This window comes from Equus asinus, chromosome 20 (genome assembly GCF_041296235.1).
Source record: "Equus asinus isolate D_3611 breed Donkey chromosome 20, EquAss-T2T_v2, whole genome shotgun sequence".
Taxonomy (NCBI): domain Eukaryota; kingdom Metazoa; phylum Chordata; class Mammalia; order Perissodactyla; family Equidae; genus Equus; species Equus asinus.
Genome location: NC_091809.1, coordinates 75,722,330 through 75,740,818, shown reverse-complemented (window position 1 = coordinate 75,740,818; position 18,489 = coordinate 75,722,330). Strand labels below are relative to the sequence as shown.

The window sequence follows — 18,489 nt, the reverse complement described above, 5'->3', positions numbered from 1 at the left end:
TAGTACAAAGTATTTCAGAGGCTGTGGGTTCTTCACATCCGTTCAGAGTTTAACTGGGAAGATTCTGAATCTTCCAGACACATCTTAACCAGCTATTGTAAATCTTTCTGAATTTCTGTGTGTTTACCTGTGTCTTTCTTTTGTGATTCCTATTTCATGCACTAATTTAGAAAGAGATTTATATATCCAGAAATTTCATTTATTGTGATATTTATTTTTAATATTACCCAGTAGTTGTAAAAAATAACTTCTTAAAAGAACTACCTCTATTGAAGACATCATTTTGAGAGTTGGTGTTTCTATAATTAGAGAAAAGGTACAAAAGCCTATTAAATGTTTTTTCATTAACTCTTCATTTATGCTTTCAAGGATATAGTTTGATCATTTGAATTCCATGTCTTTCATTTTGTTGATCAGAAACCTGTGACCAGTAAAATAACTAGTTAAGTTCCTTTTTAAATGCTATTTTTATGTGACTGGTTTGTGTTCTTTTAAAAGACTGTTTTATAAAACTTCATTCATATCTTATTAGCTTGTATGTTCAAACCAGTGTGGCGCAGCGGTTAAGTGCGCACATTCCACTTCAGGGGCCCAGGGTTCGCCAGTTCGGATCCTGGGTGCGGCCATGGCACTGTTTGGCAAGCCATGCTGTGGTAGGCGTCCCACACATAAAGTGGAGGAAGATGGGCACAGATGTTAGCTCAGGGCCAGTCTTCCTCAGCAAAAAGAGGAGGATTGGCAGATGTTAGCTCAGGGCTAGTCTTCCTCAAAAAAAAAAAGAACAGCATCCAATTCTCATTTGCAGAATTAAGCTGGGAGACTTAGTGTTTCCCCTACAAAATGGAAAGAAACTGTGTCTTTGTGAATGTTACCTCTAGGATCCCAGTGTGACTGATAAGCGAGAATGGAAACCCGTACATTATGCAGCTTTTCATGGGCGGCTTGGCTGTTTGCAACTTCTAGTTAAATGGGGATGTGGCATAGAAGATGTGGACTACAATGGAAACCTTCCAGGTATTCACAAAAGCAAATATTTTGTTTTTCATTAATGTAAACTTTTAAAATGTTTGATTACGTTTAAGAAATTTAAACTGTCATCAGTCCAATAGTCCCCTCACAACACTAAAGTAGTAAATATGTTGACGGGAACGTTTTTTAATCTTATGTTAAGCCTATGTTATGTACTTGTCGTGTGATTGATTTTTTTTTCTAGAACCATATGAGCAAAAGAGAAATTGAGAAGATTAAACTTGAATTTACTCTTCCTACCAGCTGTTTCCTTCATCTACTGTCTAGTGTTGTTATTTTTTAACTTTATGTATCTCTGTGTGATAGACTACTTTTTTAAAAAAAATGGTATAAATATTGGACACTAGTGTATTTGAGTTAATTTTTTAACTGCAGTTGTCTAGTCTGCAATCAACTAGCCAGTTGAAACCTATACTCTAAACATCCTGTCTTCTTCTAAGAGGTGCTATAGAAGCTCAGAAGAGGGATAGATCACAGTGAGATTGGGATGAGGGTTACTGAAAATAATACTTGAATTATGTTTTAAAGGAATCATAAGCAGCAAACAAACAAAGGGGAAGTCCAGGTAGAATGATATGAACAGGTTTGATCAAATCACTTTGGTGCTTAAAAACTCCCTGGATCGATGTGGAACTCTGATTCTGTAGCTCGGCATGCTGGGCCTTCATAATTTGGCTCTTGCCTGCCTCCCTGGCCTCATCTTCCATCCCTTTACACTACTATCTGGGATCGTTTTTGCTTCTTTCTGAAGTACATCCTTTAGTGTTCATTTAGTGAAGGTCTGTTGGTATGAACTCTCAATTTTTGTCTTTCTGGAAATGACTATTGTGCTCTCATTCTTTTTTTTTTTAAGTTTTTAAATGGAAGTATAACATGCATACAGAAAAGTGCCCAATTCAAATGCACAGCTTATTTAATTTTTGCAGATGAATACTTCTCTGTAACCATTAGCCAGATTAGGAAATAGAATAGTCTCCTTCATGTCCTCTTTCTGGTTACTACCAACCTCCAAAGTTAATCACTACTTTGACTTTTAACATAAAAATTAGTATTTTTCTCTTTCTGACCTCTATAGAATAAAATAATACACTGGTATTCTTTTGTGTCTGGCTTCTTTTGATTTTCCAAATGGTTGTTACCAATTTATACACCCACAAGCAGTGCTTAAGACTTTCAGTTGCGCCACTTTCTCATTAACACTTGATATTATTAGTTTAGTTTTATTCATTCTTTTGGATGTATAGTAATATCTCATTGTGGTTTTAATTTATATTTTCCATGATGGCTAAAGGTGTCAGAACACCATTTAGTATGTTTAATGGCCATTTGGTTATTTTCTTTGTGGAGTACCAGTTCAAATCTTTTGCCTACTTTTTGAGTTGTCTTTTTTTAGATTGAATTGTAAGATTCCTGTATATGTTTTAGATGCAAGCTCTTTGTCACTTACATGTGTTGCAAATATCTTTTCTATTTAAATATCTTTTCCATTCAACGGCTTGCCTTTTCATTCTTTTTAAGATATCTTTTGAAGAATGGAAGTTTTAATTTTAATGTAGTCCAGTTAAATAAGCTCTTCCTTTATGGTTATTGCTTTCTGAATCCTGTTAAAAAAATCTTTCCCTACTCTATGGTCATGAAGACATCCTTTTATATTATCTTCTAGAAATTTTATTATTTTACTTTCACATTTAGATCTCCAACCCACCTGGAACTGACTTTTCTGTAATACAAGGTAGGGGGCAATTTCATTTCTATTTAGTTCTTTATTAAATAAGTCTGATAATTTTTGTGAATCTCATTACCTGCTCGTTAAAAAAAATCCAACTTTTATTTCTGTAAACATATATAATTATTTTTATAACCATGTGAAATATGTTTTTTAATAGTATAATGTAGAGGTTAAGAATAGAGCCTCAGGATTAGACTGCTTGTGTTCAAACCTCTCTCTTAAAAAATTATTTATTCACCATTTATTTATTGAGCATCTACTATGTGTCAATCCCTCTTCTAGGTGCTGGGGATGTCACAGCAAATAAAACAGACAAAAATTTCTGCCTTCCTGTGGTGGTGAGCAGGGAGACAGACAATAATCAAATGAATGAGCAAAATATATATTAAATAGCGATATGTGTTTGGAGAAAATAGGAAAGGGGATTAGAGTGTTAGAGAGGATGAAGTTTAAAATAGGGCGGTCAGGGAAGCCTTGGGGTTAGGTCAGGTGACAATTGGGTAAAGACTTGAAGGAGTTGAGGGAGCAAGTCTTATGGATAACCTGGGGGAAGAACATTTTAGGAAGAGCAAGGACAAACCTCCTGAGGCAGGGGTGTACCTGGTGTGTTTGAGTAACAGCAAGTCAGTGTGGTTGGAACAGAAGTGAGGGGGTGAGTGATAGATGATGAGAACAGTGAGGTAACAGGAGCCATTGGAGGATTTTGAGCACAGGAGTGACGTGATCTGACTATATTTAAAAACATCATTTTGGCTATTATTTTTGTAACAGATTGCAGTGAGGCTGTAGAAGTGGCAAGGGCAGAAATAGAGCAATTAGGAGCCTGATGCAATAATTTAGGCTACAATTGGGTTGGACCAGAGTAGAGACAGCAAAGATAGTGAGAAGAACTTGGGGTCTGTGTATATTTTAGAGATAGAACCAATAAGATTTGCTGATTGATTAGATGTGGAGAGTGACAGAAAGGGGAGTCAAGGATGTCTCCAGTATTTTTGGCCTGAACTACATGGAAAGGAGAGAGTTTCCATTAAGTGAGAATGGGAAAGACTACATAAGGAAAATGCGTGCGAGAAGGATAAGGAATTTACTTTTTTGACAGGTTAAGTTAGAAATGCCTATAAGATGTGTACATGATGAGTGAGGAGTTAGAAGAGTCTTGAAGTTTCAGGGGGAGTGTTTTTTGTTTTGTTTTTTTGTTGGGAACCTTGGCCCTGAACTAACATCTGTTGCCAATCCTCCTCTTTTTGTATGTGAGCCATTGCCAAAGCATGGCCACTGACAGATGAGTGTTGTAGGTCCACACCCGGCTGCTGAAGTGGAGCATGCCGAACTTAACCACTAGGCGACCGGGGCTGGCCCCAGGGGGAGTTTTTTAGTGGGAAGTTCAGCTGAGAAAATGTGGAGTGGCATGTGCCAGCCACTTATCTTTTGGCATTGTGACTTCTTGTTTCTCCTGGGCTATACTGGCCACTTGGGTACTGCCCTACTTCTCTAGAGTCAAGATTTGTGTATTGATCGGGCTATTTCCCAAACAGTCACTTCTCAAAAAGTGTAAAGGCTCTCTTATTCTTTGTAATCATTATCTCTTAGCTTGTAATACCCCAGAACCATTCCTGTGTTTTGCAGATTTTGGGTTGTGGTTCTCCTTCAGTCTGATTCAATATATTTTCTTTCAGGGATTCCTTAACATTTCTTGTCGTTCATGATGTTCTTGTTTGTTTTTCTTGTCCTTTATGGCTTTTTAAAAAAAATACCTTTTCTATTATTTTCAAGGATTTAGAGTAGAAATAGTGAGGTAGTGTGTGTGCTTAGTCTGTAGTTTTGATCCAGTGTTCTTGTTTATAATAAAAATAATAAGTGTTTATGGAAAAGTGACAAAATACATAGTGATAAAAATAACATCATTCATATTTGCATAGTGACTATTTTAGTTTATTCTACTTTTTTTCAAAATATTAAGATAAATTTATCTTATCTGTCATCTCTCTATCTTACATAGCGAGCATTTCTCATGTACTTATAAACTGCAAATTGGGGTTTCACTTTCCAGAAGATTTTCTGGGGCCTGCTCTTTGGTGACCCTCATGTAGCCTCTCAGTACTCACAGTAAGTTTAACTGTGCAAACATTTTGTCTGTTGCTTTGCCATGGCAGAAGGCTGACGCATAGGGAGATGTAGGCGGAGAAAAGGTCTGTTCTGTTTGCTCAGAGTAAGTCCCTGTTAGGTAGGGCCGGGATGGTCCTCTCCCTATGAGGATTAGAGCCAATGTGTTACTTTTTTCCCCAGATATTTTATTGTTAATTTAAAAAATAAACTTTTTTCTCTCTCACTTTTAGTTCACTTAGCAGCCATGGAAGGCCACCTTCACTGTTTTAAATTCCTACTCAGTAGAATGAGCAGTGCAACACAAGCTTTAAAAGCCTTCAATGATAATGGAGAAAATGTGTCGGACCTGGCCCAGAGGTTCTTTAAGCAGAACATTTTACAGTTTATCCAAGGGGCTGAGTATGAAGGAAATGATCCAAAAGATCAGGAAAGTAAGTAATAAGCCTGAAATATTTTAGCGTTTGATAAGCGGAATAAATGGAAAAGGAAAGAGAGAGATTTTAAGGCAAATGTTATATTAAAATATGTTATATATCATTGTCCACACATTCACCCAGATTCGTTTCTTTATTCAATATTTTAGGCAGTTTTAGCTTTTTAATTCAGATCTTTGATCTCCATCAAGTTAAATTTTAGATACTGAGTGAAATAAAGTGTTGTTTTAAAAATTTTTTGTTTTTTTATTTATAGCTGCTTGTCCTAGCACCATTTTTTTTGGAAAGACTTCCTTTTCCCCATTGGAATATCTTGGCAGCTTTGTCAAAAATCAGTTGCCCGTATATGTATGGGTGTATTTCTGGCCTCTGCATTCTGTCTTATTGATATATCTGTTTATTTGACAATACTACACTGTCTTGATTGCTGTAGCTTTATAGTAAGACTTAGAATCAGGTGGTGTAAGTCTCCAACTTTGTTCTTTTTAAAATAATCTTGGGCTGTTCTGAGTTGTTTTCTTTCCATGTGAAAAATGAGAGTAGCTGCATCTCAGAGTTGTTAAGAGGATTAAATGAGGCAATCCTTACAAATGCTTACTGTTGTGCCTGATATTCAGTAGGGGCTCAGTATATGTAGTTATTATTGTTAAAAACATTTTATCAAGTATCTACTATGTGCTAGGCACTAGGTCAGGTACATTCACACATGTATGTGTATTTGTATATGTATACATACACACATATACTTTATCTGCTTCCAGTTTATTTTACTTTCTTTACTTTCTTGAAAATAGAGAGAGTGGTCTGTAAATGCAGTACTTAACACTAAGTGTGTCTTTATATAAAGGGTTGAAAATGGCCATCTCCTTGCCTTTTGTGGTGACATGAAGGGAAAGGGGAATATGGCTAAGAATAGTTCTGGTACAGTACTTCTCCTGGCATGTTTGAGGTCCTGAGGGGTGGAAAGCCTGCACAATTAATAATAATCTTATTTTATGATTCTCTTTTTATTACTTGTCATTGCATCAACTGAACTAATTCCAATATAACATTCTCATACTTAAGTTAATATTGGAACCTGAAATGTGTGACTGTTTAAGGCAGGGAAAAAGAATGAACTCATGTGTTTACTGAAATGCTGAATTTTTTATTCATAGCTTTAGCATTTCCAGGTCATGTGGCTGCCTTTAAGGGTGATTTGGAAATGCTTAAGAAATTAATAGAAGATGGAGTAATTAATATTAATGAACGTGATAATAATGGATCAACTCTTTTGCATAAAGGTAAGTTATGATTCCTGTTTCATTTTCAGTTCTAACACAATTGTTGTTGAGTTACTTATCTCTTAAAATAAGTATCCATTGGAAACACACGAAAATGTAAAACTTTTCCTGATACCCTACTACGTATCAGTCTACCTTGTATAGTAGACAGAATGCTTAATTTTTTTAGCGGGGGGAGATTAGCCCTGAGCCAACTGCTGCCAATCCTCTTCTGAGGAAGACTGGCCCTGAGCTAACATCCATGCCCATCTTCCTCTACTTTATATGTGGGACGCCTGCCACAGCATGGCTTGACAAGTGGTGCCATGTCTGCACCCAGGGTCCCCACCAGTGAACCCAGGGCCGCCGAAGTGGAAAGTGCGCACTTAACCGCTGCGCCACTGGGCCGGCCCCAAGAATGGTTAATTTTTAATTCAAGTGTGATATTACTTTTATGATGACAGGCATTCACACACTATCACATTTGAAGGTAATTCCAATAGAAATTTTCTTGTGACATTTTCGTGTTAAGATGTGAAATTCAGTGCTAGAGAAGTTTCTTAGGACTAACATTTTCTTTGGACTAAAAATTACCTATTAATTCATGCTAAAACAGGAACCATATCTCTTGAAAAAAGTATAGCAGAATTTCCTTCTTTAGACCTTTTAACTGCAAAAAATGTTTTTTTTTTTTAAATATTTTTTTTTCTTTCTTTTTTCCTTTTTCTCCCCAAAGCCCCCTGGTACATAGTTGTATATTCTTCGTTGTGGGTCCTTCTAGTTGTAGCATGTGGGACGCTGCCTCAGCGTGGTTTGATGACCGCACCCAGGATTCGAACCAATGAAACACTGGGCCGCCTGCAGCGGAACACTTGAACTTAACCACTTGGCCACGGGGCCAGCCCCTGCAAAAAATGTTTCTACTTCCATAGAAATATCAGTGAACATTAGATTTGAGCACATTTTCAAGATGTCTACCACTTTTCTCTGTACTGTTCTTCTTTCTAGGTGGAATTCTAAAATATTGATCAATTTTTTTTGTTTTTTAATTAGACATTGTCAAATTTTCAATTTAGGTTTGAGACTATATACTCTAGGATTTATTCTTGCCAGTCTTCCTTTTGGTTATAAAATCAAAAGCCAACTCTTTAATGTACTGCACCTGAAATTTCCATTCTGCTTCATTTATGATATTATAAGTTTCTTCATAATCTGATGGCAGGTAATTCTTGTAAAAGTCTTAGAATGAAAAGACAGGAGGTTTGTTAATATGGTCATATGTTTGAATTGGACTTGATTTCATAAATAACTTTTGGCAGTCCCAATCACAGATTATCTTCCTGTTGGTTAGGTTCTTAGCTTAATTGTTAGTTAGTTTAATTCATAATGTATCTCAAGTATAGAATCTAAGTGCCATGTGGTGTGCCAACAGTTTTATAAGTGAGAAAATGTGAGTGGAGTGGGAAGAAGAGGTTTTTCCTATACATAGAGAGGTCACCACATTGGTAAACTCTCTACCCTAAACTTGGAGAATCTTGCTCTCTCTCTCTCTCTGCTGGCTGTTTAGGGGTTAAGCTCTTCACCATGGTATTTGTGAATGGGGAGGAGACTTTAAATGTGCATAAAGTATTTTTCTAAAAAATTTGGTGCCCTGGAGCCAAGCCCCGTTTCGTATCCTAGATACAACCAGTTTTTATTGCTAAAGTGTATGTGTAGTGTCATTTAGACATGGTAGCGAAAGAGAGATTCACTCATGGTGCTTAGAGTGCATCTTTGGGAGAATGATAAATTAAGTTTCATTGATGGCTGGTTTTCAGCCTTTCTCAGTATTTCTTCACCACTTGACTGAGATGGAATCAGGAATCTGGAAGAAGATTCTGGAGAGACTGATGTATTACAACAGAGTGTTTGGGATGCAGGTATTGTGAGAAGGTGGGAGAGTGAAAGTGAGGAGGAGCCAGAAGCGTTTGTCCTTTGCCGCTTCTCTTCAGTCTGTCCAGTAAGGACTCTGGGGCCAGGGCTGGATCCACTGGTGTGGTGGAGAGGTGATAAGTGGCTACAGCTGAGGGAAGGGGCATTTTTATGTACATTAGGCTTCTCCTGGGGAACATCTGTGTGTTTAGATCATATCCAAATTGGGTAAATAAAAGTTCATGTCTCCTTATAATTTACTTCACTTTTCCCTCACTTGTCAATCTGTCTCTTTTCCTTTCATTTTAATTTTGATTCAGTAAATAAGCTACAATATCTATTATTGAGGCATTCTTCTTTGTCATTTAGTGATTGTTAAATCCCAGTGACTTCTCCTCTATTCATTTGCTCTTAAACCATAATTACTTTAAATCATTTCTTAAAAATTTCTAGCCACTGCATAGTTTTATCTTGTTCTCTTATAAAACATTGATAAAATTAATCAACCTGTCCTAATCAATATACAGGAACGATCTTGGGTAAAAATCCTTTTATCGTACAGTCGTGTGCCTCATAATGACATCTCAGTCAATAATGGACCACATATACAATGGTGGTCTCATAAGATCGGTACCATATAGCCTAGGTGTATAGTAGGTATACCATTTAGGTTTGTGTAAGTGCACTCTGTGATGTTTTCACAACAATGAAATCGCCTAACGATGCATGTTAATGTGTATCTCAGAGTGTATCCCTGTCATTAAGCAACGCATGACTGTATTTCATTGTAGGTAAATTACTTAGGCCTACCCCACGTAAACATTACCTATGTAATAAAATGGAAATGGTGGGTTAAACTCATTCTGTCTTATAAAACTCACCATTATCTGTGATTCATAAATGTGATTTTGTAACTCTTAAAGACAGAATATGTTGCTCTTTTTGCCTACAGTTGGGGTTATTTCTAAAGGTCTGGGAAATCCCCTAGTATTCTTTGTTAGCTGGTTTTGAATTCACTTGGGAGAGAGAGAAACCCCAGGTCTTCAGGAGACAACTCTGAGTTTGGCAGATGGCTCTGAGTCAAGTAGAGAAGGGCAACACGAGAGTTCTTACAGACCTTTCGTAAGCTGGGCTATAGGGCTGTAGTGATGGGGTCACTTTGTCGTTGGATCTGGCTTTGTGTCCTCTCCTCTCTGTTGCCAGTATTGGAGGTGGATTCACTTTTTAAGGTACCAAAGTCATACCAAAGTTCCTACTCTTTGATTCATTTTACAGAGGCATGTATATATTTAGCACCAAGATGTGCCCACACCATGCAGACAGTATGAGATCTTGTTAAGATATGAATACTGTTGGGGCCGGCCCCGTGGCCGAGTGGTTAAATTCATGCACTCTGCTTCCGTGGCCCGGGGTTTCGCCGGTTTGGATCCTGGGCATGGAAATGGCACTGCTCATTGGACCATGCTGAGGTGGCGTCCCACATGCCACAACTAGAAGGACCTACAACTAAAAATATGCAACTATGTACTGGGGGGCTTTGGGGAGAAGAAAGAAAAATAAAAAGAAAAATCTTAAAAAAAGATAGGAGATACTGTTAAGGGATACATACTTATACTATGAACAACTAGAGATTTCTACAAGTTAGGATGTAATTAATGGTAAAAAGTATTTGGTTATTAAAATACAGACAATAGGAATTCAGGAATAGGAGTTGAGGAACAGAGGAAGTTGCTGAGGGTTAAATTATTGAGGAAGTCTTCATGGGAATTCAGAAATAATACCTTATGTTTATATGATACTCAAAGGGTGCAAAACTGTCATCACACTTAATCTTTATTGTAATTTTATGAAGCAGCAGTGTACTCTCCTTGTAAATATGAAATCATCTTTGTAAAAGATGGGGAAATTTAAGTCCAAAGGGATCAAGTTTCTTAACAGAGGTACATAGCTAGTAAGAGCAGAGATAAGATTTCATTCATTTTTTTCGTTCATTCATTCACACATCAACTCTATAGATATTTATTGAGGGTCTGTATGTGCCGGCCACTTGTTAAGTTCTGTTCTGTCCTCTAGTCTCATGGTTTAGTAGACCTAAACTCAGATCTTTTAAGTCTACTAAGGTTTTTTCCCACAGTTTCCCCAAGTCTTGAGATGGACCTAGAAGGATGGGTAGGAGTTGGAGCACATAGTTGAGAGATGGGCATTAGGTGAGAAAACACATAAGCAGAGTAGTGGAGGTGAAAATTAACATTGAGTGCATGTGTTTCGAGGCCAAGATTTTGGAAAATGTGGTAAACAGTTTAGGTAATCAACAAGGGGCCTGTAAATTTTGAGTTCTGAGGGTCACAGGAATAACCTATAAGATGGTGAATGATTTTCGAAGTTGGTGTGGTTCCCTATGGCTGGATTGTGCTCACATTCTGGTCTGATACAAGATTGGTTAGGAGCTGTAGACAGATGAGCACTGGATGAGGATTAGAAAAACCTAGACTCTAGTTTCAAATCTCTTACTTACTAGCTGTGTGATGTTAAATAACCCTTTTGAACTTCAACTTTTATATTTGTATAGAAAGTTTTCTGTATAGGGGCCGAGCACAGTAGATATTTGATTAATTGTTTGTCTAATGAGTGAATAAATGAAATAGGAAAAATAACATCTGCCCAACCTACATTTGTTGGTTATTCCTAGGATCAATACTTATGAAATTACTCTAATGGTACTGTCCAAAATTTTAGAAAATTGTTAGTAATAACAATAACTTTTTTGTGTATTTTCTGATTATTATTATTATTTTTTACAGCTGCTGGACAAGGCCACATAGAGTGTTTGCAGTGGATAATTAAAATGGGAGCAGACAGTAATATTACCAACAAAGCAGGGGAGAAACCTAGTGATGTGGCTAAGAGGTATCCCGGTCTGCTTTGCTCCTTTGTTTTGTTTTTGAAGTTTTGCATATACTCTCTTATACTCAGAAATCTCTGAAGATTTAATGGAATTATATGCTGATGCAATGACAATTTTCAAGCTGAATTGACATTTGACAGTATATCAGCTCTTCTCTCTAAAGCAGTGATTCTCAACTGGGAGGTAGTATTGTCTCCTTTCCTGGTGGGGAGGGACATTTGGAAATGACTGGAGACCATCACTAATATCTAGTAAGGTCAGGTCCAGGAATGCAAAATTTCCTACAGTGCTCAGAACAGTGGTGCACAATGAATTGTCCCCATAAATGCCAGTACCTGTTGAGAAATATTGTGTGAAAAAAAGGAGTAATCAAAAGGAGTCATATGGGTTTTGAAACAGATTTTGATATTTATATTTGAATTAAATGTAACACCTGTTATCAAACACCTCCAGCTCATTCAAGTCAGGTCCTCGAGGAATCCATTGTTCTTCTGGCTGTTTTTTCATTCAACTTCCTATATACTTACCATGTTCCAAGTGCTATGGTTAGTATCAAGATTACAAAGATGAAAAAACACAGTCCTTGCCTTCGAGGAGCTTACAGTCTTGTGGAGAGACATATGTGCAAACATAATTATTAATTATAATCATTATATCACATTACATGTTATGTATAAAGTACAGTAAAAAGTGCCCAAGTCTTCCTATTTGAAAGTTACAGAGGAGAAGCATTAATTCAGATGATGGTGAGAGATATAAAAGAAGCTTAGGGAGACAGAATTTATATAGAGGTCAGGGAAAACTTTTATTTTTTTTTGATGAGACATCATTCACCCTGACACTTGAAGGAGGAAGAGTTGTAAGATAACATCTTGTGTATTTGAGGAACTGCATGTGGTTCAGAACTGCTTGAATCTTAAAGTAGGAGTGTGGGCTAAAAGTTGCAGCTGAGGCTTGACAGGATGCAAGGACCTAATCGTTCATTAAATTGTCATACAATTTTTGTTTGTGAGTTCATATTCCTTAGAATTTTGTCTGTGGAATTTCTTTGAAGCTTTGGAGTGTGGTTTTGTTGTACTGCATACCTACGATCTTTGTCAACTCAGGCCCACTTTTTAGTTTTTATTTATTTATTTTTTATATTATTTTTTTTGTTGAGGAAGATTGTCCTTGAGCTAATATCTGTTGCCAGTCTTCCTCTTTTTGCTTGAGGAAGATTGTCCCTGAGCTAACATCTATGTCAGTCTTCCTCTATTTTGTATGTGGGATGCTGCCAAAGCATGGCTTGATGAATGGCATGTAGGTCTGCTCCTGGGATCTGAACTTGCGAAACCCTGACTGCTGAAGTAGAATGTGCAAACTTAACCACTACGCCACTGGGCTGGCCCCATTTTTATTTTTTAAAACAGCTTTATCAAGGTATAATATGCATACTATAAATTATGTACACATATTTATATAGTACAAACTGATGAATTCTGATATATGTATATACCTGTGAAACCATCACCACAATCAAGATAGTGAACATATCCATCATCCCAAAAGTTTTTTTGTGCCCTGTTATAATCTCTGTCCCTACCACTGCTCCCCATTCCCCCTTCCCCAAGCAAACACTGATCTGCTTTCTGTCACTGTAGATTAATTTGCATTTTCTAGAGTTTTATATAAATGGAATCATACAGTATGTGCTTTTATATATCTGGCTTCTTTCACTCAGCATAATTATTTTGAGACTCATTCATGTGTATTAGTGGTTCATTTCTTTCTTATTGCTGAGTGGTAGTCCTTTGGATGTAGAATTCCATAGTATTCCACAGTTTGATTATCCGTTAACCTGTTGAAGGACATTTTGATTGTATCCATTTTTTGGTGATTATGAATAAAGCTGCTGTAAACATTCATGTATAAGTTTTTGTGTGAAGATAAGTTTTCATTTCTCTTGGGTAAATACTCAAGAGTAGGATTCCTGGGTCATATGCTAAGGCTATATTTAACTTTTCTAAGAAACTGCTGAAGTGACTTCCAAAATGACTGTACCAATTTGCATTCCCACAAGCAATGGATGAGAGTTTCTGTTGCTCTTTATTTTGTCAGCATTTGATATTGTCAGTTTTTTTTTAAATTTTAGCAATTCTGATAGATATGTAGTGGTATCTTATTGTGGTTTTAATTTGCATTTTCTTAATGAAAAATGATTTTGAGCCTCTTTTCGTATACATATTTGCCATTTGTATATTTTCCTTTGGTGAAGTGACTGTTCAGATCTTTTGTCCACTTTTTAAAATTGGGTTGTTTTCTTATTGTTGAGTTTTAAGAGCTCTTTATATATTCTGGGTGCTAGTTCTTTCTCAGATTTGTGTTTGCAAAGATTTTTCTCCCAGTAGTGGCTTGTTTTTTTGTTCTCTTAACAATGTCTTTGTAGAGCAAAAGTATCAATTTATTCTTTTATGGATTATGCTTTTGGTATCATAGCTAAGAAGTCTTTGATTAATACCAAGTCACAAAGATTTTCTTCTATGTTTTATTTTAGATGTTGTATAGTTTTAGGTTTTACATTGAGGTCTATGATCCATTTTGAGTTAATTTTTTGTATATGGTATGAGGTACGCATCCAATTCTTTTCTTTTTGCATGTTTGTATTCAGTTGGCTTAGCACTGTTTGTTCAAGAGGCTGTTGTTTCTCCACTGTATTGCCTTTGTGTCTTTGTCCAAGTCAATTGTCCATATATGTGTAGGCTTATTTCTGGACTCTGTATTTTGTCCATTGATTTGTCTAACTTTGTAGCAGTATCACATGGATGATTTAGTACTATAAGTTTATCTGGAACTATTCGTAACTTCTCGCCCACATTTCTTTGTCATTCAAGCATCAAAATGCTTGGTATGAGTGTGGTGCTACAGAAATAACCTTGAATCTGGCATAAAGCAAATCCTCAGTAAATGATAGCTGTTAAATTACAACCTAGTAATAGGGGCAATGAATTCTATTAACCTTATAACTTCCTACATATGTTTATTACTATATCTTTAATGATTTGCAGTACCTGGTGAAAGGTAAGGATATATGTGTGCATGTGTGTGTGGTTATGTAAGTATATGAAAAAAAAACAGGATTTGAGGTTTTTGTGTTTAATGAGTAATTCTCCATGTCCTAATAGAAAGCATTAAACATTTCACTTAGTGAAACTATGGAAAAAATGTGCAGGTTACATGCAATCACAATCAGTACAACTCCAAACCAAGAGTATATTACTGGAAGCTTCACAGAGATGTGGGAAAGAGCAAAGAAAATAGAAAATGCGGATGAAAAAGTCATTATTTTTCCATTAGATTTGAAAGCCATGCCAAGTGCATCGGGCTGAGGAAGGATGCAGATTAAGAGGGCTGTAGCTATAATTATCCCTAAAACTGGAACTAGAACCAACTTTACAATCTAAATTAAACCATCAAAAAAGGGTACTAAACACAAGTAATCAAGTAGGGTGTTTTTGGGTTTTCTATTCATTTAAGCAGCTCTGTTTGGGGGCCCCAAATATTCTTTTGATATTGGGTCTCCTCTCCCAGTTGGATTTTTTTTTCTTTCTTTTTTTTTTTTGGTGAGGAAACTTGTCACTGAGCTAACATCTGTGCCAGTTTTCCTCTATTTTGTGTGTGGGATGCTGCCTCAGCATGACTTGATGAATGGTGTATAGGTCTGCTCCTGGGATCTGAACTTGTGAAACCTGGACTGCTGAAGTAGAATGTACAAACTTAACCACTGTGCCACTGGGCTAGCCCCCCAGTTGGATTTTTGCCAATAAAAATTATGAAATTAGTCTTTATAACATGACTGCTTGTCCTGACTGTCCAGGAACTGTTTGAGTTTCCCACATCGCTGCATATACGTTGCATTGTCACTGACCTTCAGATACAGTTTTGCTCCTTTACTGGTGGGTGGCTTGATAGCATAATAGACAGAGTATAATTCCCTAAATTAAGTTCAAACTGCAGTTTCAATATGAAGAGGATTGTGGATCTTGTTAATTATTGATTCTTTCCTACAGGTTTGCCCATTTAGCAGCAGTAAAGCTATTAGAGGGCCTACAGAAGTATGATATTGATGATGAGAATGAAATTGATGAAAATGATTTGAAGTTTTTTATAAGACATGGTGTTGAGGGAAGCACTGATGCCAAGGATGATTTATGTCTCACTGAGTCTGATAAAACAGATGCCAGAAGTAAGTGTGCCACCTCTGTCATGATTTATCCTTTAAGAAATACCACAGCCAGTTTTTACCACAACTTTGGAAATTATTCTAAAGACAGATACTATCTACAAAGTAAAATACTTTGTTGTTTTTTGGGGGATCAGAACTAGTACAGATTTTTTTTTTTTAAGATTGGCACCTGAGCTAACATCTGTTGCCAGTCTTTTTTCTTCTTCTCCTTCTCTCCAAAGCCCCCCAGAACCTAGTTGTATATTCTAGTCGTAGGTCCTTCTTGATCTGCTATGTGGGGTGCTGCCTTAGCATGGCTTGATGAACAGTGCCATGTCCACACCCAGGATCCAAACTTGTGAAACCCTGGGCCTCAGAAGCAGAACACGTGAACCTAACCACTGAGCAATGGGGCCAGCCCCCTACAAATGTTTGTACTAGAGGTTATTGACCATATAAAGAATGTAAGACATGATGTCTGTCTCTCAAGGAGGGAAAAGTTATACAAGAGGAAAAAATATTGAAGTGGAGCATAGGAAACAGGGAAAGAGACATCTCAAGAATTTCCATGGCAAATGATTTTTACAGATAATAATAGCAACAAATATTTAATGACTATCTACTATGTGCCAGACACTGTTGTAGATATTGGAGAAACAGTGAAAAATGCAAAGTCCTCGCCCTGCCACCAGGAACTTACATTCTAGTGGTGGGAGTGGTTGGGGGAGGGTGACAAATAGTTAATAAGAAAATAGGTAAAGAAAATAAAGTAGGGTGGTGCAGTAGATAAGACAACCGTTAGAGGAGGCCTGTATCAGAAAGTGACATTTGAGAAGAGACCTAAAAGATGAGAAGGAGCCATATGAGGATCTTGGAAGAACGTTCCAAGCAGAGGGAGCAGTCTGTGTAAAGGCCATGAGGTGGAATTGAGCTTGATCAGTGTGGCTGGAGTAGAATCACCAAGGAAGTGGTGACAGATAGGTGGAGAGGTAAGCAGGGGTCCAATCAGATCATATAGGTTCTAATAAAGATTATAGATTTATATTTTAAGCTGTTGGAAGGTTTTGAGGTGCGGAATGATGTGATCTGATTTATGTTTAAGGAGAATATCACTCTAGCTGTTGGGTGAAGAATAGACTGGGAGGTGAGGGGGAGCATAGTGTTTCAAGTGGATTATGAGTAGGTGGGAAGAGAACATACTCACCTGCCAATATAAGGTTAGATGAAGTTTCTGATGTAATTTAAATTTGCCAAGGATATTAAATTAGAATTTTACAAGAGCAGATGCAGAATGTCTGCTCAGATTTCCTGTGCTCCTAGAGTCCCTGATATGGGCCTGTAACTACCAGTGATGCTGGACAGCTCCATTCTTGTTTTATTTCGGCCTTTTTATACTTAAGCCTTCCATTGTCATTCCAGAAGAGCTTACATAAGCAATCTATGTATTTCCATTTAAGGTAATATTTATATATCAGGCTTTCTTGATTCTTGAACCAAACTCTGCATTAGTAAGACCATGATGAGGGAGAAAGCCAAATCAGGATCCAGTTGGCCTTGACTGGTTTTGCCTCTGAATTTACAGTGTTATGGAAAGCCCACTACCCTTCACAGGGTAAAAGTAGAAGAAAGGAGATCAGTTAGGGGGCTGTTCAGGAGAGAGTCGATGATGGCTTGTACTAGGTGGAGATGATGGGCATGGTGAGAAATAGTCAGATTTGGGTGTATTTCGAAGGATATGCTGATAGATTGGATATAAGGTATTAGAGAATGAGAGTAATCAAGTATGACTCTTAGATTCTTGGCTAGGCTACTAGGTAGTAAGTTTAAAAGGACTGTTCACAAAGGACAGAGTAGCAGGAAAGGCTTTTCAGAAGTGGAATTTGGACTTTACCTTGAAGGGCAGCCAGGACTTAGATAGACAAAACAGATAAGGAAGGCATTCTATTTGTCTAACATATATTTGAATTATACTGTGTGCGTGGCCCTAGGCTAAGGGCTGTAACAGTGCATCAGAAATAGTCTTGCTTTCTGGAATTCGGAAAGTGTTCTGAACCTGCTCAATATAGTACTAAAAGAAGTGACTGAAATTGTGTGTTATCAATTCTTTTTTCTCTCCCATCATTCAACATATGTTTATAGAGTACCTGTTATGTGTCAGGCGCTGTTCCAGGTGCTAGCGTTACATTGGTGAACAGACAAATTATTTCTGCATATTTGCTTGTTTCCTAAACTGGTCTGATTTTTTATTTTTTAAAGCTATGAAAGTCTTGATTCTCTGTTCATTGATTCCCACAATGGCAAGATTAATAATCTACCATATTTGTTAGTGGGATTTCCTAAAATAGTTTTGTAATTTCATTTTTTCTTTCATACTAATTGCATTATGGAGACATATATGCCAAAGATTTAATTTTTGTGATTACCAACTGAATGACAATCTTATCTCATTAAATGGTGTCTTACTGTGTTCAGGTTGCTGTGATTAAATATCATTGACTGGGTTGGTGGCTTAAACAACAGAAATTTATTTTTTCACAGTTTTGGAGGCTGGAAGTCCCAGATCAAGGTCTGGCAGGGTCTGTTTCTAGGAAGGACTCTCTTTCTGGCTTGGAGACGGCTGTCTTCTTGCTGCATCCTCACACCGGGGAGAGAGAGTGAGCGAGTTCTCTGGCGTCTCTTCTCATAAGGGTACTGATCCCATTGGACCAGGGCTCCACCCTCGTGACGTAATATAACCCTAATTACCTTCCAAGGGCTCCATCTCCAAATACCCTCACTTTGAGGGTTAGGGCTTCAACATATGGATTTTGAGGAGATACAAACATTGAGTTATGAACTCATTAACCATTTGTTTAACCATTATTCATAACTCATCATAACTCATAACTCATTGAGTTATGAACAAATGGTTA

General features: G+C 37.1%; 1 protein-coding gene across 3 annotated transcripts in view; it reads left to right on the top strand.

Annotated features, from left to right (window-relative positions):
- ANKRD42 (ankyrin repeat domain 42) overlaps positions 1 to 18,489 on the top strand; it is a 46,819-nt gene that overhangs the window by 12,415 nt on the left and 15,915 nt on the right. For all 3 annotated transcript variants that reach the window (XM_070490559.1, XM_070490561.1, XM_070490560.1), the window contains 5 exons: positions 879 to 1,014; positions 5,095 to 5,295; positions 6,456 to 6,581; positions 11,273 to 11,378; positions 15,423 to 15,598. In XM_070490559.1, coding sequence (XP_070346660.1) covers positions 879 to 1,014; positions 5,095 to 5,295; positions 6,456 to 6,581; positions 11,273 to 11,378; positions 15,423 to 15,598 — 745 coding nt within the window. The remainder of the gene's footprint in view (positions 1 to 878; positions 1,015 to 5,094; positions 5,296 to 6,455; positions 6,582 to 11,272; positions 11,379 to 15,422; positions 15,599 to 18,489) is intronic.